General features: G+C 34.7%; 2 protein-coding genes across 2 annotated transcripts; one reads left to right on the forward strand and one right to left on the reverse strand.

The window, feature by feature from the left end:
- Nucleotides 1-895: 895 nt before the first annotated feature.
- Nucleotides 896-4,811, forward strand: LOC132284590 (autophagy-related protein 8f). The gene is made up of 6 exons (XM_059786704.1): nt 896-1,047; nt 1,441-1,481; nt 1,598-1,653; nt 3,132-3,184; nt 4,282-4,400; nt 4,488-4,811. The coding sequence occupies exons 2-6, from the start codon at nt 1,445-1,447 to the stop codon at nt 4,589-4,591; spliced, it is 369 nt and encodes a 122-aa protein (XP_059642687.1). The 5' UTR covers nt 896-1,047; nt 1,441-1,444; the 3' UTR covers nt 4,592-4,811.
- A 4,515-nt stretch (nt 4,812-9,326) lies between these two features.
- Nucleotides 9,327-16,210, reverse strand: LOC132284475 (uncharacterized). The gene is made up of 5 exons (XM_059786585.1): nt 15,817-16,210; nt 14,423-14,500; nt 14,251-14,335; nt 12,801-12,889; nt 9,327-9,790 (listed from the first exon to the last, which is right to left on the reverse strand). Exons 1-5 carry the CDS (start codon nt 16,162-16,164, stop codon nt 9,647-9,649), a joined length of 744 nt encoding a protein of 247 aa, XP_059642568.1. The 5' UTR covers nt 16,165-16,210; the 3' UTR covers nt 9,327-9,646.
- Nucleotides 16,211-26,762: the final 10,552 nt, after the last annotated feature.

Genomic DNA, 26,762 nt, shown 5'->3' on the forward strand with positions numbered 1-26,762 from the left:
GTGACCCAAAGGAAGACTAAGAAAAAGTTGTTTTATTAGGAAGAAAAATAAATAAGGTATTACTTCATGTAAATGTTTGCTCTTCGCCCGTAATGAAAAGCCATAGTGAATTGGAAAGTTTCAAGAGGGGTCTTGAGCCGAGGAGTAGGAGTTTCCCTCGCTAAAATCGTTGTGTCATTGTTTACAATTTCTCTTCCCTTATTTATTTTACAATTATGCTATACATTGTTTACTTTCATATCTTGATTATTCCATAATTGATTAAATTGTTGATTAGAAATTGTATTTCTATAAATTGTAAAAATTGATCATTGACTCTGTTCACCCCCTCTAGAGTCAATTCTTGAGTAACATAAATATTTTATTTTAGGCACTTTTAAGTTTTAAATACTACAAAGTGATTTTATAATTATTTTAAAATATATAAGATTATATTCAAACTAAAATACATTATAAGTTAATTGAAAAATAATATAGAAAATTGAAAATAAAAATACCAAAATATATAATTCTAAAATCTAAATTAGCAACAAAAGTTTTTTTATTATATATATATATATATATATATATATATATATATATATATATATATATTTGATGTAACTAATTCTAAATTCCAAATTAGCGATTGTATTCATAATTGTTTGAATGAAATAAGCAAAAAAAATTATTATTATAAATATATACCGTAATATATTTTTATTTTTATGTATTTTTACCATATTCATATTTTATTTTTAAAGAAAATTTAATAAATAATTGATCCCAATCCCACGCTTGCACCCCACGTTTAGTTACATCTACGAGCGACAATAGGATAGCTTTTCCTTTTTTATACCAATTAAGTAGATATATATACGTAGTATTTGTATACCAACTAATTTGGATAATGATTAAAAATTGGATATAAATAGTTGAAAACAAACCAAGCCGCTATATTTATATGTTATTTATCTTCAATCAAACAGCAGTATCTTCCAGAGTTCGGCATCAGAAAGCTGTCCTTCTTCTTCTTTTCTATAGATTTGCGATTCTTGTTTGAAAAAGGTTCGTGCTCTGAAATTTCTCTTTTGTTTTTGGATTTTAATTGATGTTCTACTTTGCAGCTAATTCAAATATTATCGCTTTATTTATATAGATCCTGGGTTTTAGTGTTTTTTTTTGCCCGGAAACTAGACCTAGTAAGACATATAGTTAGATTTATTTATTTATTTTTCTTGATTTTAGGTCTCATGTCAAGATGGGTTTCTGATCATTGTAATCAAGCATGAATCTTTATGAAATTCTTTGCACTTTCAAGCCACAAATTTAGGGTTATGGTTGTGTAATTCTTGTGTTGGGATTTTTAGAAAATTTATGCACGCAACATTTTGAATAAGAATCTATTATTAAGTTTTTAAACATGTCATTGATGACTTCATTTTTGAACTGTGATTCCAGGTAAATGGCGAAAAGTAGCTTCAAGCAAGAGCACGATCTTGGTAGGCAGTGTTATTTGTGTGATTGAACTGTGTAATTCTCATATTTTTTAGTTGTTTCTATGTGGATTGGTAGAGATAGTTTGAGTTATTGAGTTTGTGATGTCTTTCTTGTTCAGAGAAGAGACGTGCTGAGGCTGCTCGGATTAGGGAAAAATACCCAGATAGGATTCCGGTGAGAATTAAACATTATTTTGAAATTCAATCATGTATCATTCAATTATCTTACAAATTGATCCCTATAAAACATGTTGTCTTTAAAATATGCTGTCTCTATTAGTCAGTTGAACTACTTTTTTGTAGTAGTTTTTGAGTTTTGAACATGTGTTCAGTTTTGGGGTTTGCTTGAACAGCATTTAACTTGGTGCACGACGTTGACAATAGTTAATTTTGTTTGTTTAATGATTCAAGAGTAAACATCATGTCCTCTTTGGTCTGTGATTGTAGCATTTCACCGTGTGAATGAGATCTGATGATGTTTTAAATTCAATTGGCTTAGGATGTGAATTTGCATGTATTTTAAACCAAATTAAGTTTGAGCTGTTTGAGGATTTACAATATGGTGTCACATCATACCATATATGGGATTCTTGATGATACATAGGTGTTCGTGTCATTTTTAGAGTTGGCCTATTTGTTTCTTCAAGTACATTGGAGAAGGCTTTGTTGAGTATTGTTGATAATGAGTCATCTGTCTCATATTTAAAACCTTGTGGTCCTCTTATAGGGTATTTCGGGTATGCAATACATGCACTCTGTAATGTGTTGGATTGGTGAGTGTAGGTGTCATGAGCAGTATGCATTGAAGAAATATTGTTAATGACAATTTAATAAAATGGATCTTGTAGGGAAAATGAATGGAAGGATGAGTAATATCCTAAGGAAAAAGAATTGGTTGGGATGAATAATTAAGGAGATATATTGGAATAAAACTTTCAGAATATTTGTGTGTGTGTGTGTGTGTGTCTGTGTATAAACCAAGGCTTAGATGGAGATAATTGTTCATAAATATATAAAGGAAAAAGATACTAAGGACTGCGGAGAGGGAGAGATCTAACCACTAATGACCTTAGTGGTAAGGGCCGTAAGACTATCCTGTCAAAGTATTTTAAAGTTCTGACTCTTATAAATATAAAAAACTAAAGCACTATGCTGATGGTTTGAAACATCAACATTCGTTTAAAGTTCAATCACTACTGAAATGACACTATTTGGTGGAAGCTTTTGTGAAAATATAAAACCATGGCCCTTTCTATTACTATCATTTTGCTTAAGAAGAATTGTATAGGAAGTAGGACTACATGATGATCTGGCTTGTCAAGTCTGTGTTATTGTTTCAGTAGCATCTAGCTAATATGACCTATTAGTACAGAGGTCCATATTTGGTTTTGGTTATTTTTCCATTACTCTCTTGTCAATCTTCAATACAATTTCACCCGGTGTCAAGATAATTTAAAATGTGGGCAACTGTTGATGGAAGTTCCTCTAATTGTTGTTTTTTTAGTTTGATCAAGGAGGCCTGTTTTGTATTCTTCTGCTATACTTATTGTCTTAAATTGACGACACCATCACTATAAATTTGCTTCCTATGTTTTTTCTTATATACCTTTGCTTTTCTAGTCGTACTAAAAGAACTGCTTTTATGATTTGAAGGTGATAGTCGAGAAAGCAGAGAGAAGTGATATTCCCAACATAGATAAGAAAAAGTAAGTGTTGTTCTGCACTAATAATGGTTCTGGATGGTATTATTTCCCCTCTTCATTGCGTTATCTTGATTTGGTTATATTACAGGGAATGAGAAATCATTTAAGTTTTTAGTCAGAATTAGTCAGTGTATGTATATTAGCATTAGGTGGTCTCTTTTTCTCCATTTTATGAAATGGAAGAGTCCATCAGGAGTGGCTGTTGATTAATGTCATGCAATGACAACCAAAAGATGAATGTTTAAATCTAATAAAAGCAACTTAATTTTGCCCTTCTATATTATTGGCTTCCACCATATATACATATATATTCATATTTCATTTCAAAAAACAATGAAGAATAGTAGTCCATGTTAACTTAAGAATAAAGTATGTTTGTTATATCTTCCATAAACCAAGAAAGTGCAAGTTATTACTATCAGTTTTTTTTTTTTTCATAAGTTACTATCAGTGAGTCAGTGTACTTTGATTCTTTCTATATCCAGCTTTTGACCTTGGTATCATGATAATTCTGTAATACCAGAAGTTTTGCCTTTTTGTGCCCTTATAAAAAAATATCTTTTATTCCTTTGATAACAATTTTTTTTTTTTCCTAGTTGGGATTCACACACACGGTCTCCACTGAGGTTCGAACCCTGACCTCCCTTTGGGAAGTAGGAGCCTTGTACCGCTAGGCCACAAGCCTGTTAATATTCCTTTGATAACATCACAAAAAGTAATGCCACTAACATTACTGCTAAAATCATATGCAGCTCAGTTATAATGTGGTGCAAATTGGAGAACATGCGCCTCTCTCTCTCTCTCTACATATGTGTGTGTGTATTGATCATATCTAGGGACTTTATAGTAAAAACGCAAGTATGACTTATTGGGGGGAAAAAATTGGAAGTATGGCTTGGTATAAGAAGCATGGCATCTACCGGTAGGTTTTTTTTTTTTTTTAACTCTTAGGTGAGATGTGGTTATTTGTTGAATCAATATTAAAACTTGGTCCCTTCAATCAGTCTGGATCGGTGCTGATGAATATTTGGTAATTTCAATTTCGTAATTGATGTTTGATTATAGTGAGCTGCTGTATAATTTGAGTATGAAAATTTCAGGTACCTTGTCCCGGCTGACTTGACTGTGGGACAATTTGTCTACGTGATACGGAAAAGGATAAAACTCAGTGCAGAGAAAGCAATTTTCATATTTGTGGACAATGTGCTGCCGCCTACAGGTGATAATTGTATATGTTGTTACTTGAAGCTGTTGGTTTTTTAACTAATGATGGGATTCTAAGATGGTGTTCTATTTGGCGTTCTAGGGGGAATTATGTCTGCCATATATGAAGAGAAGAAGGATGAAGACGGGTTTCTTTATGTTACTTACAGTGGAGAGAACACATTTGGGAACCAGATTCTAGCGTAGCATATGCAAATTCAGGCATTGCATTGTTTCTTTAACAGTACTATATTTATTTTCACCATATCGTCCCAATATTGGCTGTCATTTCTTATTTGTACATATTCTATGAAGACCTTGCCAGTCAAAACATGTACAGTAGTATTTTGTATATAGCATTCTAAGAACCTTTCCAATTTCTGATTCTCCTGCTTTATGTTTTAATAATAATTGATGATTAATGTCATTTATTGTGTTGTTTGATATTAACTATGTACTGAAACTATATGGTCATCATATGTCATCATATACTGTCAAGAGGTCTCAGTTTGAACAATCTTGTGATTTGTGCTTCTATAGTTTTCCCTTTTTTTAGCATTTTTTCTTTGTCGAAAGTTTCTCCAAGGTGGTTGTGCAATCGATATGAGTAATTTATTCTTGTACAAGTCCTTGTGTGATTAGTTTGCCCTCTTCATTGTGGATTCAAATCTTACATGCCGTATGGTACCTCTATTTTTCTTTTTTCCTTGATGAATGTGAATTCATGCAGGCGCACACAAAATTCATCTCATTGGTAGCATTTTGAAGCTCTGTACGACTCGATGGGTGGTTTTCATCCATTGGAACCTAAGGATTGAACTTTTATGAATGGGTCCAATGTTATTGAGATTTGACTAGTTTATGCATTAATCTGTATTGTTATTTTACTGCGTGACCTTCATTGGCATTTTAGTTTAGGTTATCTAATAATGTGACATATAAGCGCAGCATCATGGTGGTTAGTCTGAGGATTACTTTGCGGCCACAAGTTCCTGGTTTAAGCAACATTAGTATTGGGGTTTCACAATGCTACTGGTGCATTTGCAAGCAAACTTCATTGGATTTCCCTTGTACCTTGTTTTTTTGCTGGTAAATTAACAAAAAACAAAAGGATAAATTGCACTGATACCCCGAGGTTTCGATCAACGCCACTAAGCGGATGATCAAAGCACTTTTTTACATACACACCCCCTCTAAAGCACTTTTTTACATACACACCCCCTCTAGACCTCTGGCACACGAGAAAAATGATCAATGATCGTTTAACCTTTTGACTTGGCCAACAAATACATTGAAAGTGTAAAATTATCAATATAACTCTTTAAACTAAATTTGAAGGGCCAAAATAACCTTAATTTCCCATTTACTCTCTCCAAAAATTATACACCCTCCCTATCCTCACCACCCCCTCTCATCCGTCACTGTCAACTCACACTTCGAAGGCTTCGACGCCGAAACATTAGAAGACAACTCACTTCAACTCACCAATCTTCCACTCTGATCTTCACTGCTCCAACTCTTACTCTGTTGGATCTCGAGTCCCACCATGGCCCTCTTGAACCAAACCCACCTACGATCAAAGGATTTATCTCAGTTGGTCGATGAGGTCGGAGAGGTGTAGATGGTGGGACCTAACTCATCGACCTCTCTGATTCACCTCCCAACTCTCTCTAGAACTCCTCGACGTCGATTCAGTCTCGGTGAAGTCAAACCATCACATCAGGGACGTTGACATTTTGATCAAGAGCAGGGTCCTTAATGATGACATCGTTCTGAGGTTGTAGTCCAGTTAGCCATTGTAAAGTTCTATTGGCATCGTGTGCATCAACGCGCCACTGACTGTGACGTCGACAACAACGAGGATCTGTTTGTCCCCTGTAAACGCCGACGATCTCGACAAGCGCTCTCTCTTATCTGCAATGTTACTATTAGTATTCGTCTTTGGTTTCCCGGTGATTAGGGTATCGAATCCCGGAGAGGAAGTCCGGCTTTTTGTAGCCGAAGCCGCTCTGGACCTCTTGCTCCGTGACCGACCGTGAGACGATGTATTTGGGTTGGCCATGACTTTTTTTTTTCTTTGGTGGTTATGGTGGTGTGTGGGTGTGGTGGTGGTTGAGAGGGGATTACAGAGAGAGGTCTAGTGGATTGAGATGAGAGTATGGTTGGTTATGCGTGTCCCCATATCCATGACTTAATGATGAGGATCATTTTTGTCGATGATGATCATTTTTGTCGATTTACAAGCCTGATATGTTGTGAATTAACTGAATTAAATACTCAGGCTAAATATGATATTTGAAATTTCAATGTGTCAATGTAAACAAATGCGTTGACCGTTCACGGAGTGGCGCAAAAAATGCATCCAAGTAACAAAACTTGTACAAAATCATGCTAAGCATAAGCAACACCCATACGTAATTGATATGAATTGAGCTTATCTTTCTGTTTCTGTGCTCCTGGCGTATATGAGCTCTCTGGGAAAATGATGGAAACAGAGGATGGCATGATAATGTGGTAGATATGCTGGGCACCAAGGCAAACATGGTGTCCATCGTGTTTTCTGGCAGCAATATTGTAATATCAGTATTTTTTTTTATTAAGAATATTTATTATTTAGTTGACTTTTTAAGGAATATTAGAGATAATATGTTATTTTATTTTATTTTTTCCTATTGCGTAAAAGGAAGAAATAAAACAAGGGAGAAAGAGAGAAACAGAAATTATCGATACTTCTTACCTTCTGCAGTAGCCGGGAGAAGGGACGGTGATCCAATCTTAACATAGGAAAGAAAGAGTTGCGTACTCAGACAAGTTAATCTTGCTTTGTAATCTTATATTATATTTGTGACTTGATAAGAATATTATTTAAAGTTTTATATCATATGAATTTATCGAAAATAAATTTAGTTTAGATTTGTCAAGATTGATGTATATTAATTTAGTGTCATCTGCTGAGTTATTAGAGTTCATTTTAACGATGATTAATCTTAGATTGGCACATGGGTATTATTTGAAAACATCAATTTTAAAACATGTATTCCTTAATTTAGTTATTTTATTTCCTGATAGATGACATATATATATGTCATCTATCAGGAAATAAAATAACTAAATTAAGGAATACATGTTTTAAAATTGAATTATAGAATTATATATATATATAATTATAGAATTTTTTGTTATATATATACATGTTATTTTAAAATATGTATTCATAATATGTATTCATTGATTCGTGTTAACCATGTGGAGGTGTTGGTTACTTGGTACACAATGGTATATGTAATACATATGTTTACTAAACAATGATTTGATTGGACATAGATGGGTCAGATTGTATGTTAATTTGTTAGTGAATGACGTGGGTTTAAACTGGACATTTGAAACAGATTGGTTCTTTGTGCTATATAAAATAATTTTCTTTTTATTTAATTATTACTGTTTTAATTGATTTTAAACTAAAGAAAATTAGGAAAAATAGTATTGCTATCCCAATAACTTAGGAAATTTCCAAAATATTAGTTCTAAGTGCACTGAACTTAGTTGTGCTGAAATACAGATTGTTTGATGGTTTTACGAAATTAAAACCTGAAAAAGTATTATTTTCGGCACTAAAAGGGAGAGTACGGAAAAAACTATTAGGAGTTAGATTCTGAAATTTTGCAGGGTCTTATATTTAATGTTAGGCTTTATCCAGAAATTTTGTACTCTCACTAGTTGGGTCTTTAGAGTTCTGTTTTTAAATTAAAAGTGTATTTGTGTGTATTAATTATTAATTTAATTATTAATTAATAATGTATTTCATAATTCACTATAATTAGCAATTAATGGATGAGTTCAGATTAGTCGGGGGTAGTGAGGGACTGACCCTATGATGACTTTTGGGTATGGTCAGAGACCTGCCTAATTGGGAGTGCATTACCCTATTATTATGGCCATGGGTCTAATGAGTCCTTATTGTGTGGACGTGACCAGGGATTATCTAGGGAATAGACGTACAATCCAGCCACACGTGTGTTTTCGGTAGTCAGGGACTATACGATTCACACCACTTTATTGGATGTGAGCCCGGGGCTCATGTGAGATATGCGGATTTATTAAAAATAAATAATGGTTATTTATTAAGTTTATAATTAACTGGGTTATGCATAATTAATTAATGCATTTATTGAGTTGCTTATATATATGGGTATACAAAGTAAGGTTAGCTGAACAATGATTGTGTTTAGTATTTCTTGCTGAGCTTGTGAGCTCACCCATTTATCACATTTCAGGTGCTCGTAGAGTGGGAACGTGATGGAGACGCATGACAAAGTCGGATTTTAGCTCGGTTTTCCTTTATTATGATTATTGTAATAAAAGTTAATGTTTTATGAAACTTTATCGAGTTGTTTCAGTGGTAATAGATGTTTTGTTGTGTTAGAGGGACTTTCACCTCTATTTATGAATTGGATTTATGTTTGTCAGACACTCGTGTTAATAAATTGGATGATGGAATTCATTATAGTTATATTTTATGATGGATGTATGTGGAAAATTGGTGGAAGTTATACATCAGATTTTACATACAAGAGAGAGTCTTTGCGTTAAAATTTGGGGTGTGACAAATATATTTCACAAGTCAACAGAACATGGACTACATTTTTACATCAAACACCCTAGAAATGGTTTCAACTGAAGCTTTGAGAATCCAAAGCTGCCTCAAAGTGGCAATATATTTCAAAAGTCAACAGAAAATGGCCTACATTTTACATCAAATACCCTAAATGGTTTCAACTGAAGGTTTGAGAATCCAAAGCTGCCTCAAGATTATTTTGTATAACACAGAATGCTCACCTCTAAATCATTTTCTTTAGTTTATTGACAACGTGACCTATATAATATCGCAATGTACTGTGTAGGCCCTAGGTAAATTGGAATTCTCCATAACAATCAAAAAAAATTGTCACAATTCTATTTTCTAGCTATTCTCCATAACAATCAAAAAATTGTCACAATTCTATTTTCCAGCCAAGTCACTAACTGGAAACACCAAAAGAAAAGGAGTATTAAACTACAAGTGTCATTTTCTTTCAATAAGAACAAAGAATCTGTAAAGCAAAAATCATGCTGCAAAGATTACTAATGTCCCAAACTAGATCCTGAACAGGAGCAGGCTGATAATGGCATTTGTAGCATTGTAGGATTGATGAGTCGCAAAACAGGCAGTCCTGTCAGGTTCTGCACTCTATAATTGATTGTATAACAGTTAATTCTGGGTAATCAAGTACCACTGCAATTGACAATGAAAGGTTTCACGAAGTTGATGAATTCAGATGTCCTGATCCCCAGCTTCAAATCAATCTCTCCGCCTCCCAACCAGAAGAAAACAGAATTAAGCTTCACAATAGCCTCATCCAAGATCACCTGGTATCAATCCACACTATATCTCGTTAATGATACTATAGAAAAATGTTAAACATAATCATACCCTGATATATTATATATATATATATATTTAACACCACGCATGCATTTATATGTAATTCCTTTTCACATATAATGTGTGCCTCACTCCCCTGATCTTTAGATAAAATCATTTTGGATAATTCCAGATACCATACTAATATTAATTTAAGAAATATGAAGAATTGTACCTAGGTCTTCAATCCCAATTAATTACTTTTAAATATTAATGGCACGGTTCTAGTACATTATTGATCTCGAACTATCACAAAAGATAGAACCATTAAATTTTAATTTGTCCCTCAACCTCTCTCAGTATTTCAAGCTGGTATAACCTCTCGTCCCTCGAAGGGGAGGTGAGGGGTTCGAGCCCCATAGTGGGCATTTGTGAGTAAGTGTGTGAGTATTTACCTAATCAATATAGTTGCCTAAAAGATTTTTGACTTGTTTATGTAATTATATATGTACTCACCTTTCACAGGAAGGAACACCAAAGAAATGATGCTTATTTACTTCAATTAATGATGGGGTCACATTGCCAAAATGAAAATGAGTCCTTTTCCAAATTCACAAAATTTAAAATACTTTAGCACACATACAAGGTCTTTGTGCTTTTAAAAATATTTAACTCAATAACTTTGAGAGATGAGAATAATCATTATTCCAAATTCAAAAGTTTCAGATTTCCAACAGTCCTACATACACGTCATATCTGCCCTTTCATGGTAGGACATACTGCCAGTGTGGGCATATTTTGTGCAAGGTAACATGATTGAGACAGTTTAGAAGGAAAAGGATAAGGGAGTTAGTTATTAAATGCTTTGGGGCTGTTTCTTATAACGAGTGAATTCTTAATTTGCGCTTTCTGCTTAAATAATAAAAGGGTAAAATGCAATAAACCCCCCTCAACTACTGGGGTATTGCAAGAAACCCCCGGAACTACAAAAATACCCCTCAACTATGTTTTTGCTGCAATGGCACGATAGGATAGTAATATCACACATAATACAATAAATATATTATTTTTTATATTGGAATAACGTCACCTTCTAACTTATGTAACTTTAGTATATAAATTATAAAGTAATTAAAGTTCTATAATTGTCTTACTCAATAGATATATAAATGTATATTTATATTTATATTATCCTTTCTGTGTCCTACTTTTTTAGAATTTCACGTATCGGCTTATCCATGTCATAGTGTGTCCGTATCTATCCTATATTCGTTTATTTATCAAGGTTTTCAGGAGTAGGTCAAGTAAAATACCAAAAGTGGGAATCTGGGTGCCATTATAAAGTTATAAAAGTTAAGTGGACAAAAAAAGAAAAAATATAAAAATTGGTGGCAATGAAATAATATTTGAGCTTTAGAGCGTAATATGGAAATATAAAGACCTAGAGAAGGGTTGACTCATATATAAAATTAAAAAAGAAAAGAAGAGAAAAAAAGAAAGATAATGTGTTCAGCATATATCCTGAAACTGAACAGAGACGAGAGATGTCTAATTCACTTAAGAAAATAAATAATGAAAAGTGAAGCGATTAAAAGAAATTGTCCACCAATGCGCCAGAAAAAGAAACAAAAATGGAAGGGTTGAAAGAGAGGCGCCTGGAAAATCATGAAAGTAAATAAATAAGGAGAAGTATGGAAATGAGAGAAATTGGGATAAAATCATGAAAATAAATAAATAAAGAGTCATGGGGACACCAGCTCAGTGAACCAGAGCATCAGCTCTTTGTTTTTTCGATTTCTGTCTTTATATATAATAGATTTGACTTTTCTAAATAAAAAATAATAGAATTTTTCATGAAAAAATTCTCAAAGAATTAGAGCAAAAGTAATTTTAGCAATTCCAAGGTATCGAACTCTGACAAGGAGATTTATGTATTTTAACAAACAAGAGGAGATCTATGTAAGCAAATCAGAGTAATCTACCCCAGAAAAAGTATTTCAAAAGAGCAAATGAACAAATTGTTTTAGACAAAAGTTCCACTCTATTTACAATTTCCATCAGTCCTAACCATTCAAATGATCTTTGTATTGATTACTATGAGTGCATGAGCACAGCAAAGTCAAAGTTTCAAGAAATGATAATGGCCAACATACAACAAAAGTAGGAGCAAGACAATATGGACTTGTTTTCAAGTGTTACGTACTCAACTAAACAAAGCCTTTTCTCAACTACATGGGGCCAATTACATGAATCCTATTTTTCCATTCTACTCTATCCTATTTATCATATATTTTCTTATTAACTCTACCCATGTTAATGTTGGTCTTCCACTTCCCCTAACATTACCTTCAATGTGAACCACGTCACTCTTCCTAAGTGGTGCACTGAGTGGTCTTCTTTACATGTCCAAACTATTTAAATCCATTTTCTCTCATTTTATTTTCTAATGGGTGATACTTAAACCATCTCACGTATCTGTTCATTTCTAGTTCTTTCTTGTCTTTGCCACATCCACCTCAAAATTCACATTTTTGTTACATGGATATCTTGTTTTCAGTTGCCCAACATTTTGTCCCATAAAAAAATGAATGGTCTAATAGTTATTTTATAGAACTTCCCTTTCAATCTTAGACGAAAGTTTAAGTTGGTCATGCAATATACTAGATACATTCCTCCATTAAACCCAGTTTGCCTCGATTCCATAATTAACATCATCTCCAGTTTCTCCTTCATTATGAATAATTGAGCGTAAAAACCAGTAATATTCATTTTTTAGTATATATTGATTCTCAATCTTCCCTGCATCCTTATTTGTATTTTTAGATTTAATAAAGTTACATTCCATATATTAGTTTTATTCCTACTAATCTTAAGCCTTTTAATTCTAAAGTTTTTCTCCAAACTTCCAATTTAACACTTACCCTTTCTTTAGTTTCAAGTGCTATGTAAAAGATAAAATATTTTCATTTCCCCCTAGATGTCAAAATAGTTCCTAAAAGCAGAATAAGCAATTACCGGAATGTCTGTCTTCATGCCAATACATGTAACCCCATTGCGTTCATAACCCGTCAACTTCAGTGATGTCTCCTCAGGAGCAAGCCGCACTGTAAGAACAAAATCAACAATGATTAAGAAAGCCAGTATTGCAGCAAAACAACTTTTTTTTTTCTTTTTTTCTTTTTTTTTTTTTTTTCTTTTTTTTTTTGGCACATATGCTAGCAGCACTAGAAAAAGAAACACCAATAAATAGCTAATCTGAGCTTTCATCCAACCTTTTTTCTGCTTTTGATTGGTTACATCCAACTATAGGTTTAATATTTTGTAACTTGAACAAGATTACCATCAGGTGTAGTCAGCCAGCTCTATGACTCCGCTTAGTTTTCAGCCTTGCTATAACCTTTCGCTATATAGGCACCCTAGGGAGAGGGGTCCTGTTCCCCAATTATTGGGGGTGACTAGTGAAGAACCTTTTTGAAGATGAGCTAGCCGGTTTTAAGTAAAATAAATTCAAACTAATCATGAAGGCCTGAATTAGGCAACTAAAAATGCCAACGTGAAAAATGATAACTTCTCAAGTTGATATTCGATAACTTTACCAACCAATAAACATTATCAATTAGTTGTACTTTTTAAATATATTATTATTTTAAAATGAATGAAAACTTGCTGATACATTAGTTCTCAATGGTCCTAAAAAAATGGGCCAAGTGTTTGCATTTAGACTCACCTGCTTTAGACCCAACTAAATGAGATCAAACTGCCTAGGGTGAACATAAATCCATTACTGATGATTTCTCCAACAATTAATGATTCATATCTTCCTCTGTTTTTCCTATTTTTCAGTTCACTTATCTTTTTCTTAGGAAATTAGAAATTACAACAGGTAAATAACTAAATAAGCAAGGAATTGCAGCCCATGAAGACAGTCAGAAAAAACTAAATCCAGAAAGTATACATATACACAAGAGAAGACTAACCACATACTATAACATCTCCTATGTTGTTTTCTGAAATCTAATGTTATTGTAGCCTAAACTTCCAACTTTTAAGGCTTGAAGCTACAATATTAATTAGGTCAAATACATAAATGGCAAAACCAATATACACTTATTATCATCATTCTGTTAGATCACTGGCAACTTCAAACTCCCGCAGCTGATTCCAGACAACAAGCTGAACTTGGGGAAAGAATGAGGGAAGAGATTTGTACTTGGCATAGGGATCTATTTTCAGTTGAGCTCATTTCAGCCTGACCCTGTGGGTCCATTTTGTAACCATACACATCTTAAAGTGTAATTCCAGAATCTTTTAATTAAAATGGCCAGTTTAGTCCAGATTTTTAGAATATCTGAAAGCATATTTGAAAAGATGCAGAAGCACTCCCATCCATTGGTAACTTGAATAACAAACCTCTATTTTTAAAAACATTAACTTGCATTTCAACTTTAGAAGGCAATAAACTTACAGTTAAATTTCTTTTTTGGTATCTTCCCATTGTTGAGCTCATACAGAAAGTTCTTCACTGTCTCTGCACTAAACCGAGCAGTATACTGCAATAAAGGAAATGTCCCACACTAATATATTTTGAGCGACAGGTTAGATTCAGATTGTTTATAAATGAAGAAGTACCAAGGCACCTGAACAACGACGACATAATACTTTGAATTATTGCGATCACTACAATCAGTTATATTGGATGGGGCTTGAGTATTGACCTGCATGGAATAAAAGTAACCTTGGTTAAGGAGTCAACAAACTAAAGTAACTATTCTTTAATGTTTCATAAACTTCTGATGCCAGAGACAGATAAAAGAGTCAGATGTTATCGAACTTCAATAAGTTTGTAAGAACAGAGCTCCTCACCATCATCATCAATTTAAAAATATATGCATGTCCCCGAGTGCTCGCACATCTGTGAGTGAGGAATCTATTGTGTCCAAATAAGATGGGCCCTAACTTTTCAAAACCATATTTTCTATTTTCTTTTTATCAAAATGACTACTAGGCCAGGTACATTAATACTAGGACTCAGCAAAGCCGACTAAACATAACTTAGATAATAAATAGCACTACTGCACATATATACAGTCATCAGTTTGGTAACCCAAGGAAAAATGTGCTTCAATTGATTCTTCAAATCCACGTTCAGTTTTTGACAAAGCCACGTGGTACATCTAACCTTAATAACTTGCTGACGTATGTGTTCAAATGATTTTTGTTGCTAGTAATCAATCTTTGCCCAATGAAGAACTTGGTTCAATTGCGTGGACATTTTTCCTGATTAACTATGCCTAGAGCTATAGAATTTCCTATACTACAGGTCATATGTCTTTCTCACAAGGCACAACCTTGATAAAAAAAATAAATAAATAAATTAGTCTCCCTCCTGCACTCACAGTGCCCCACATTACTCCTTACTGCTGTGTTTATTCAACTTCATTCCACATGATCAAAGAATCATCACTTAAAATTGTTGACTCTGGCCTCAATTAATTCTACATTCAACCACATCCATTTTATGGATATGTTTTAGTACATATTCACAGTCCTATAGAACTTTCGTTACAACTTACAACTCCTCGTAGACACTCCAAATGTGCTTCTTTACTTTATCGGGTGTCCCACAAAGGAGGGTTTCCAGTAATGGTAGACTAGAGACAGACCTAGCTTTTGAACAAAGTGGCTGAACTTGAATCTGTGACCTAAACTCAACTTGCAGTTCGAGCTTTTGACCATTGCACTGCACAAAAACCCCTATGTACAGTCTAAATCCTACCTCTTTTAAACCTTACTACGCAACTAATTTTGACTTGCAAACCGGTAGTGAACAAGAGGTTGTAATTGAACTATAAAGGCTCATCATTTCTGTGAAATTGGATTTAGGAAATCAAAATTAACAATACAGTGCCACTGATCAAATCAGTAAAATTTACGAATTAAAGAAAATTTTCAAACGAGATAAATATAATATATATATATATATATATTGTGTATAGACATAGATGTGGAAAAGTGGTAAGACTGGAAATACCAAGACAATGCTTTTGCAGAGATGATCGACAGAGGGGGCACCGAGGATGTCTCGTCGGGCTTCGAGGGGGCGATCGTAGTAATCAGAAGGGACTCGCTTGAACGAGAAGTCTCGAACGCCATTGGCGCGAAGGATGGCGGAGAGGCGAGCTTCGGTGGCGGTGGAGGTGGAAGTGGTGTCGCAGCTGCTCCTGTTGGGTGTAGAGAGATAGAGTGAGTCAGAGAAGCGTTGTGGCAAATGAGAAAGCTCTAGTTCCGTTATTCGTTGGAGGATTCGGATTTGTCTTCTCTCCAGCTCTGCCAAACCCTCCATTTTTGTTCGCCGCTGGAGAGAGGAGTTCAACTTCATCAAAAATTAGATGGATCCTTTCTTTTTGTAGACGATTCAAAAGATATTAGAAGAGAAGAAATAAAAAAACTAAAAATAAAAATATCAGAATTTAAACTCAAAAACAAGAAAAACCAAATAAACATTCTTTCAAAATTTACACAATGTACCAAATAAACATTAACATTCTCTAACAAAACCTCATCCAAACAATACATTTGGATACATAGGAGAGAAAAGAAAAAGAAAGCATAGGATAGCAATACAAATAAATGATAATATTTTTATTTGGATACCATAGAAAGGGAGAAAACAAGAAAAATGATAACAATTAAATTATTATTATATTATTTTAAATAGAAGGGATATGAGTAGAATAATATATTTTTCTTTTTAATTATTGAGGGCATGTTCGAAATTATAAAAATACTGCTTAACACTGTCCTTTCTCTCCTTCTCGCTCTATCTTTTCTTTTCTCTAATTTTAAATCACTCAAACGCACTTAAGCCTAGGGATGGCAGCGGGGCGAGTTTAGAGCGGGTTTCTCTAAATCCCGCCCGCCCTTTTTAATTTTTGTCAAGTTCATGCCCACCCCGAGACCCGCGACGGGTCGGATTTTCATATCCAGCTCCGCCCCGTTAGGAAATACTATGCCCCCGTACCCGCCCCGCTAACAAATTTTTTTCTCCCACTTTTTGGAACTTAAGTTCCTACTATTTAAATGTGGAAAGCCTGGGAATGACGCAATATTTGAATCCCGCCCGCCCTTTTTAATTTTTGTCAAGTCCATGCCCACCCCCAGACCCGCGACGGGTCAGATTTTCATATCCAGCTCCGCCCCGTTAGGAAATACTATGCCCCCGTACCCGCCCCAACAAAAATAATATAAAAAATAACATGCACATAATAAAAAAATATGCATAAATGAAATTATGTATCCCAACAAAAATAAAAAAATAACATGCACATAATATAATTCAGAGAACATTGATAGGGAAAAATATAAACTTACCCTACCTTCGATAAAATTGATTAGATTTCATTATCAATGATAATGAAATCAAATTTGACGTGGTTCAACAGGTAAGAATAATCCTACTATAACTGGAGGAAGTCAAAAGGATTAAATCATATCCCCGACAAATTTGGCAATAAATCTCCTATGATTTTGCACAAGCGGAAAATAAGATCAACCATCGATATCGGCGAAACGATTTTGATTCCAATTAACAGCCATAAATAGGGCACCAAGCCATTAAAGAAGGGACAACGTAAAAACTATTATTAATCCCTACCTTCTTTTTAGACCTCCGTGACTAATTTGATCGTCGGAGAGCTCTTGGCAGGCACTACACCGGTGCCGTCAAGGTTCATCGATCTTCTCCTCTCTTCCTTGCAGGAAAACGGTATCGTATCGGACTGCGCGAATTTCAGCCTCAACAGTTGGCGCCGTCTGTGGGAACGACGATTCCCTTGAATCAATTAATTACTCGTTGGGTATATACGTTTGCAGTCCGGTATGGTTACCGAAGGAACACCGTCGCAGGGATCTAGTCAAATGGTAGAGTCGGGTGAAAAGCTGGACGTCCCAAACGACCAGGCACGGCTTGCAGCGTTGGAACTGTAGGTTCAAACTCTGAGTCAGGGTATGAACCAGTTGATTCAGTAAAATGTAACACTCTTGCAACACCTTGTTCCACCGGTTCAACAAAACTTTCCAGGACAAAGATCTCTCAAGTCCAAACGGAGGTAATGGGAATCTTGAAGAGAAGGATAATCATCCCCCCCAAAATGAGACTGAAGTGGAATAAAGCCCGGTGGGAACCCGACATAAAGCGGTGGTTCACCCATCTTTCCTACGGAGTTCCCAACTTCCTAAAAGCATAGCCTTCTGTCTTAAGGAAAAGACGAAGAAAGTTACCCATCTCGACTTGCAGATCAAGGATCTCAAGGGGAAAATGGAAGATGTAATGCAAGCTAAGAAAGGGAAAGGTCCTGCCGCCGTAGATGTCCTGGTACAAAAAACCAACCTGCCTTTCAGCCCCGCCGTTATGAAATGTCCATTACCTAGCAAGTTCAGGATGCCCTCGTTCGAAAGCTTCGATGGGACCAAAGATCCCCTCGATCACCTGGAAAACTTTCAAGTTCTTATGCATTTACACGCTGTGCCAGATGAAATCATGTGCCAAGCTTTTCCCACTACACTTAAGGGATCAGCGAGAGTTTGGTTCAACAAGTTGAAGCCAGGAACCATCAACACCTTCGAAGAATTGAGTAAGCAGTTTGTGAGCCACTTTATTGCAGGTCAGAGGCATAGGAGGCCGGTTACTTACCTGTTTACCGTGGAGCAACAAAAGGAAGAGTCGATTCGGGAATACATCACCCTATTCAACGCAGAGATGTTGCAGGTAGAAGAGGCAGACGACAAGGTAGCTTTGACCGCTTTCATAGGAGGACTCCAAACCTCCAGATTCTTGTTCTCCTTATCAAAAGAACCTCCCACCAGCATGATAGAGTTGCTGGTCAGAGCGTAAAAACACATCAACGCTGAAGACACCATGAGTGCACGGAAGGAAAGAGAGGACAAGAAGAGGCCAGCCCCTCTCGCCAGGGATGAAAATAATATTAAATATAAGAAATCGTTCTTCAGCCAGAGCGACAGCACATATCATGAGAATGACTCAGATGAGTATACCGACTAGAAATTGTCTCACGGCTGGAATTAGCTTTATCAAGTCATTCACAATAAAGATTGGGGGCATCTTAGTTAATCATTTTAAATGGAGGGTAGCTCCATCATGTATTATTTTGTTTTTAATAAGCCTTGAGGCAATGATGGTCTTTAATAAAATTCCTTTTAGTTTATACGTGTAGTATCCCCGTACTATAAGGGATAGTAAATAAGTGTCATGTATTACAAGGACCCGGGCTGAGTGAATCCCGTAATCCGTATCCCCGTACTATAAGGGATAGTAAATGAGTGTCATGTATTATAAGGACCCGGGCTGAGTGAATTCCTTAATCCGTATCCCCGTACTATAAGGGAATAGTAAATGAGTGTCCTGTATTACAAGGACCCGGGCTGAATGAATCCCGTCATCCATATCCCCGGACTACAGGGGATAAGTATCTTGTATTATCAGGACCCGGGCTGAATGAATCCCGTAATCCATATCCCCGTAATATAAGGGATAATAAATTAATGTCCTGTACTACAAGGACCCGGGTTGGATAAATCCCGTAATTAATATCCCCTTACAATAAGGGATAGTAAATAAAAATCCTTTATTAAATAGGTGAGCTGAGTAAAACTCGTAAAATTCAATTCCCTTATTAAGGAGTGAAACTCATACAATTTATTTCCTTATCAAAGGAAGAGTACTATTCCCTCGGGTGCAAAAAAAAAAATAAATACTATTCATGAACAGTACCGCGGGTACTGTTCATGCACAGTACCCGAGGGTATTGTCCCTCGGGTGCAAAAAAAAAAAAAAAAAATCCTGATTTACTATTTACGTGAATAGTTACCACGGGTATTGTTCACAGGGATTACAAAAAAAAAAAGAAAAAAAAAATATTATTATTATTTATTACATTCCCAAAGCTAGACGTGTAAACTTGGGAATGGGGGGCAACTGATAGGGAAAAATATAAACCTACCCTACCTTCGATAAGATTAATTAGATTTCATTATCAAGGATAATGAAATCAAATCTGACATGGTTCAACAAGTAAGAATAATCCTACTATAACTGGAGGAGGTCAAAAGGATTAAATCATATCCCCGACAAATTTGGCAATAAATCTCCTATGATTTCGCACAAGCGGAAGATAAGATCAACCATCGATATCGGCGGAACGATTTTGATTCCAATCGACAGCCATAAATAGGGCACCAAGCCATTAAAGAAGGGACGACGTAAAAACTATTATTAATCCATGCCTTCTTTTTAGACCTCCATGACTAATTTGATCGTCGGAGAGCTCTTAGCAGGCACCACACCGGTGCCGTCAAGGTTCATCGATCTTCTCCTCTCTTCCTTGCAGGAAAACGATATCGTATCGGATTACGCGAATTTCAGCCTCAACAAACATAATGAACAAAAATAAAAATTTAATACAACCAAATCACAAGAAGTTCTAAGCTCCAACTTCCACCATAACTAAAACAAAAACAAATTTAATACCAAGTTTACATCCCAAAATAGGATTGTAAGAGATAGGTAACTGGGTAAGTCGCTAAAATAAGTTATTAATATTATATATACACACACACATATATATATTAAATATAATTATATACTTAGTGGGGTGGGACGGGGTGGGGCCCTTAGGATATATATATTGAACCCTTACCCGCCCTATGACCTGCGACGGGTTCAAAATTTGTATCCATGTCCGCCCTAACGGTATAAAAAGTATTCCCATATCCGTTATTAACGGGGCGGGATGGGGCGGGGCCCCGGCGGGACGATAAAAATTGACATCCCTACTTAAGCCCTATCTTATTTTAAATCACTCAAACGCACTTAAACCCTGTCTTATTCTAAATCACTCAAACATACTGTTGATGGTAGGGGTGTCCATGGATCGGATTAGGCATCATTCCTAATCCAATCCGCTCACAATAGATTGGAGAATGTTGAATCCACCACCAATCCGTTATCGGATCGGATCCGTGAAATGACGGATCGAATTGGATCCAATCCACGGACTAAATTTTCTAAATTAGTCTATTTTTAATTTTTTACCAATTTCATATTGAATTACAGAAGTGTAAAATAGAACATAGATTAACCCAATTTAAATGCATAATAACAAGAATAATTAAACTTGTAAAATATTGTATAACCAAGAGGATAGTAGTTATCCAAATTATTCGAAAAAATAGTAGGACTATGCCAATATTACATAACAGTAGTAGTGAAGTGAAATAAAAAAAGGGATAGCAGATCCATATGCCAAATATTACATAACCAAAGGTCCAAAAGTAGCAGTGAACCAAATAGGCAAATATTAACCAAATGTCCAAAAGTAGCAGTGAAGTGAAAAAAAGAAGAAGGAAGTAGCAGATTGGCGGTGCAGTGAAAAAAAAGGGGTAGCAGAACAATCTCCATGAATCTCCTCAAACCGTAGACTATCAATAAATACTTACCAAAAAAAATAAAAAATAAAAAACGTCAGGTATGTGGCACACGAATTGCCACGGATAGAGTTGCTATATATTAATATTATATATATATATATATATATATATATATATATATATATATATATATATTACAGATTACCTACGGATTGCCACGGATCGGATTCATAGATCGGATCGAATTTTTGACAGCCTAATCCGTGATCCGATCCGTGGACTACGGATTCAATTTTTTAGAATCCGCCACCGATCTGTGGGTCTAGTAATCCAATCTGATCCGTACGGATCGGATCGGGTTCGCGGATTGGCGGATTTTTTGCCCACCCCTAGTTGATGGTGGTTTTTGAAGATGTGAAGAGATCATTCAACGTCTGTCAGGGATGCTGAGATCAGAGGTTCAGTGAAGCTCAAAGCTAGCACAAGGGACTCTCTGTAGAGGAGATTGAGAGAAATAAGACAAATTTATTTAACACCCTATGGTAACTCGAGTCCTAAAGGACCATTGTTTGTTGTTATAATTATGATGGTGTGTCTGTATTCCTCCCCCAAAATGATGAGAGTTTAGTCCTATTTGTACTACTTTCAATTGGGTAAGGACCATTGGTCATGAGAGCCTATTCCTCCCTATCCAATGGTCACTTTTCCTAGGTAAGGACCCCTGGTTACGAGGGTAGCTCCTTCCGTATCCAATGGTCACTTTATCTAGGTAAGGACCCTTGGTTACGGGGGTAGCTCATTCTCTATTAAATGGTCACTCTGCCAAGCAAGGACCCTTGGTTACGAGGGCTAGCTCCCCCTTTATCCAATGGTCACTTTACCTGACCTTTGACAGGTGGGACATCTAGTCGGCGGCTCGAGGCATGCCGCTGCCCTCTTTAAGGCAATGATGATGGTTTGTGTTTAATGCAGGTCCTATCACTCAATCAATGGTATATCTAATGCATTATGTGGTCTCTATTACTCGAGCTCAGCTATTGGGTATTAAACATTCTCTCTCCCTTGTGTAGACCTCGAGGTGAGGCGGATCCTTGGAACTCAACCGCCTAACCACTGATACGCAGATTCCTGCGAAGTAAGAGGAGATAGGGAAATTGCTTAGGACTTGCCTTCTTTGGTCCCAAGTTTTCACACTTCTTTTAATCCTCGAGCTCCTACGCAGGGGGAGCTCGAGATGAACAATTAAGTTTGAAGCTCTCGAGCTCCTACGCAGGTGGAGCTCGGGGTGAACAATTAAGTTTGAAGCTCTCAATCAATGGTACATCTAATGCATTATGTGGTCTCTATTACTCGAGCTCAGCTATTGGGTATTAAACATTCTCTCCCCCCTTGTGTAGACCTCGAGGTGAGGTGAATCCTTGGAACTTAGCCTGTAATACCCCAATATTTTAAATGATTTATTAATTAGAATTAATTACTTTTATTTTATTTTTAAATGATGTATTTGATTTAATTTGAATTAATTGCGTTTATTTTAATTTTTAATTAATTTGTTTTATTGAGTGTTTAGATTAATTGTTTTATTTTATTTATATTTCGTGAATTATTGATATGATGATTGTTGTCTGTGTGCTTAATTATTGATTGAGTTGTTGGTATGTTAATTTTATTGGTATGGTATAACTTGGTTGTAATTTATTATTTTGTTTATGTGCTTAGTGTAATTAGTTTTTAGTTTTTATTATTTAAGTGTCTATTTAATTATTTGATTTATTTAAATTAATTGAATTTGGGATTAAGGGAAGTTGGACTAAAAGATATGGTATTGGGCTTGTATGAAGCCTTATTGGGTTAATTAATAAAAGCCTATGATTATTTAATTATTTAAATGATCATTTTTGTATTAATTATAAATATATATAATTTTATATAAATATAATTAATTAATAATTGTTATGAAAATATATATCTAGAGATATATATTTATGGATATATATAGGTTTATATGATTTAATTAACCCATGGATTAATTATGGAAGGTATATATATATATTTGTAATATAATATGTGTTTATAGATATATATTATTTAAGAATTATTATTTTATTTGAAAGTCCTAGTAGGAATAGGATTTGGATTCTAATGTGTATAAATATACGCATAAGACTTTAGGGTTAAAAGTTTACACGTTAAAAAAATAAGAGAGAGAGAGAAAAGGAGAAGGCCGATAAAGAGGAGGCCGGCTCAGAGAAAGAGGATATTGGATTTGGAAGAGGCAATCAAGGCTTGAAGTTTCGGTTTCGTTTTGAAACCTTCAGGCGAATTTTTCTCTAACTTTCCTCTTAGAACTCATAAGGATTTCACCTTGAGTATCAAAATCTAAGGTTAAATTTATTGATTAAATGATGGTTAGAACGGAATATTTAAAATATGAATTATTATATTTTTTTTTTGAATTTTAGATTTCTATTGTTGTATATATGTGTTGTATATTTTGTTTACATCAACAGATAGGCTGGATTTGGACCCAAGAGGGGTTAATTAGTGTTTCTAAAATTTTTGGAATTTTTGTTAAATTTTCTGGAATTTTCTGGTATTTTTGGTAATTTATTATAATTTATTTTTATATATTTATTGGAAATATATATATGTATATTGTTTATACATATATACACGGTTAGTGGAATGACAGCTCAATAGGGAAGCAATTCAGTGTGGCGCGGTACATGGAATAATGGTGCGCACACTGATCTAGACCATTAGATTGGTTAAATATTAATGGATTGATTCAGTGCATTGCGATACATGATATGTTAATGCACATGCGGAATCTAGCGGTTTGATTTGATTGATGAAAGGGAGATAATCTGGTGCGGGTGCATACATGTGAGCTCAAGTGAGCTAATCTGGTGTGGGTGCATTTGTGTGAGCTCAAGTGAGCTAATCCGGTGTGGGTGCGCTCACAGTAGTGTTTGAGTTCATCCAATTATGTTGCCTATTTGTGACATAAAATTAAAACGGTCATAACTTAGTCATCTTAAATCGAAATTGGGTCATTCTTGAGCTCAAATTAAAGGATTTTTCGTCCTATTTCCAATGGTACTAATTTCATTATCAGTTTCCCATCCTACTAGAAGATAATTACGTTTTAGTGAGACGGTGTCGGAAAACTATTTAAATTGATATGGAGTATTTATGGGAAAACATTTGTGACGATATTTAGTGACGTTTAATTTACCTAAATGTCATTAATTAATAGTTTGATGATGGAAGGAGTTATATATATACTTAATTATATATGTGTATATATGATTTAATTAATTTATGTGTAGCATGGAAGGAATTATATGTATATATATATATATATATTCATTAATGTATATGTATATATAATTTTAAATAATCAAGGATTATTATTGAAGGTATTATACATATACATATATTATATAATATATGGCTATATGTATATATCATTTAAGATAATTAAATTATTATTCTTATTTGATATATTATATTAGGCTGGTTATTAAATTAATCTTATGCATATAATATGCATTAAATGGTTATGTGTGAATTAATTTATTTTTAAATTTAAAGTTGATACATAGTTGAATTGTAGGTATGGATGAGTTGCCATAGGCGTAAGTATTTTGCCTAAGTATTTGTATGAATAAAATACATACACAGAAAGCATGGTTGAATTGTTAATTTAAAAGTATAAATATATATACTTAAATGAGGCATGGTTGAGTTGCCAATGTATAAATAAATATATTTATAATGGCATGGTTGATTTGCCAAATATGTAAATAAATATACTTGTGGAGGCATGGTTAATTTGCCAATGTATAAATAAATATATTTAAGGAGGCATGGTTGAGTTGCCAATATATCAATGAAAATATTTATAATGGCATGGTTAATTTGCCAAAGCGTAATTAAATTGTTATGTGTTAGATGATTAAAATATCATCTATGGTTATTGTATGTATAGACTGGATTAGGATTATATATTCTTAAATTAGAATAATCTAGTACTTACTGGTTAGTGTATTATTTTATATTAATAAAATAATATTAGTGGAGACATGGATGATTTGTCAATGCTGAGATTTTGGATATGTGATTTAGTTAAAATCATCATCGGGTTTTGGGATTAATTATAATATGCCTTTTATTATAATTTATTATATAAATGATTAAACAACTGACTAGGATGGGATTAAGGTCAGAGGAGTTTTTTTAAAAAATGAAATGGTAGATTGGTTTAGGTATGAATATTATTTTAATAATTATTTAATAGGTATGAAAATTTAATAAACCTATTAACGGATGTGATTAGTATAGTATATATAATTATATATAGACATGTATATCGTGCTTTATTAAAGTTAAAACTTTATTAGGTTTGGTTTGATTAAAGATGATCTGCTTATTAGTTTTCAGAGGCCTGGTAGAGTGAACTTGCTCATAGGGTTTAACCCAAGATTTATTTTTCAGGTTATTAGAGGTTCCAGTCTCGAGGTTGAGGATCCGCAGCTGGGAGACTGTCATTCATCTATTCATCTTGTGTATTTTTAAATAGTATTGGATTATTGGATAATGTTTTAAGGGGTCCTTGAGTTATGGGATTTCCGAGTTATAATTGTTGGAGAATCATTAAGTAATATTTATTTATTAGTTTTCTTCAGCGGTTTATTTATTCTTTATTATTCATCTTTGTATTCTGTGCTTGTTAAATACTAAAATTGTTTTGATATTCCTTGATTTTGTGCGCGGACTTGATCAACCCGTGTTCCGAAATTAGGGGATATGACACAGCCGCCTAACCACTGATACTCAGATTCCCTCGAAGTAGGAGGAGATAGGGAAATTGCTTAGGACTTGCCTTCTTTGGTCCCGAGTTTCCACACTTCCTTTAAGCCTCGAGCTCCTATGCAGGGAGAGCTCAGGGTGAACAATTAAGTTTGAAGCTCTCGAGCTCCTATGCAGGGGGAGTTCGGGATGAACAACATAGATGATACAGATATAAGGAGGCCACAAAGATGGTGCATAACAATACCCATCTAACTGAAGCGGGGTACTTCCATGATAGTAGGACAGTGAAGGGCAGTGACCCCTTCCTCCAAACAGTGTAGGTGCGTAAAAAGAAGCTCATCCGACTGGAACGGAGGCCCTCTCGTGAGGCCAAACAAATAGAGCAGGTTCTTTACATTATGCAAATGTGGCCTGTGTGATTATGCAAATGTGGCCTATGTGACCTTACATTTATAATATTAAAATGGCTGGTGACATATGACTTAGAGCAGTCATCTACAAAGTTGAATTCAATTATGCCCGATTTATATTTGTTTGGGCGATTCTTTCTATTAAAATTTTAAAATTTCAATAAAAATCTCATTTTTTATTTTTTCCTCTCTGAAAATCCCAATAATCCATTTGCCTAGGAAATGAAACGGCGTCGTGGGATGTACATTTCCTTGGCTGAAATAAACACCGTCACAACAGCTTCCATTACACGGTACGCACAGA

Source organism: Cornus florida, unplaced genomic scaffold, assembly GCF_030987335.1.
Source record: "Cornus florida cultivar Cherokee Brave unplaced genomic scaffold, ASM3098733v1 CherokeeBrave_3.0.0_Hap2_Chr11, whole genome shotgun sequence".
NCBI lineage: Eukaryota > Viridiplantae > Streptophyta > Magnoliopsida > Cornales > Cornaceae > Cornus > Cornus florida.

Bases quoted from the DNA above. Each gene is read 5' to 3' on its own strand.
- LOC132284590 (XM_059786704.1), top strand. From the start codon at position 1,445: ATGGCGAAAAGTAGCTTCAAGCAAGAGCACGATCTTG. The intron at 1,482-1,597 runs GTAGGCAGTGTT...TTTCTTGTTCAG, and splicing joins CAAGCAAGAGCACGATCTTG to AGAAGAGACGTGCTGAGGCT. The intron at 4,401-4,487 runs GTGATAATTGTA...TTGGCGTTCTAG, and splicing joins CAATGTGCTGCCGCCTACAG to GGGGAATTATGTCTGCCATA.
- LOC132284475 (XM_059786585.1), bottom strand. From the start codon at position 16,164: ATGAAGTTGAACTCCTCTCTCCAGCGGCGAACAAAAATGGAGGGTTTG. The intron at 12,890-14,250 runs GTAAGTTTATTG...TTGTTCTTACAG, and splicing joins ACCAAAAAAGAAATTTAACT to TGCGGCTTGCTCCTGAGGAG. The intron at 9,791-12,800 runs GTAATTGCTTAT...GATTGATACCAG, and splicing joins GCATGAAGACAGACATTCCG to GTGATCTTGGATGAGGCTAT.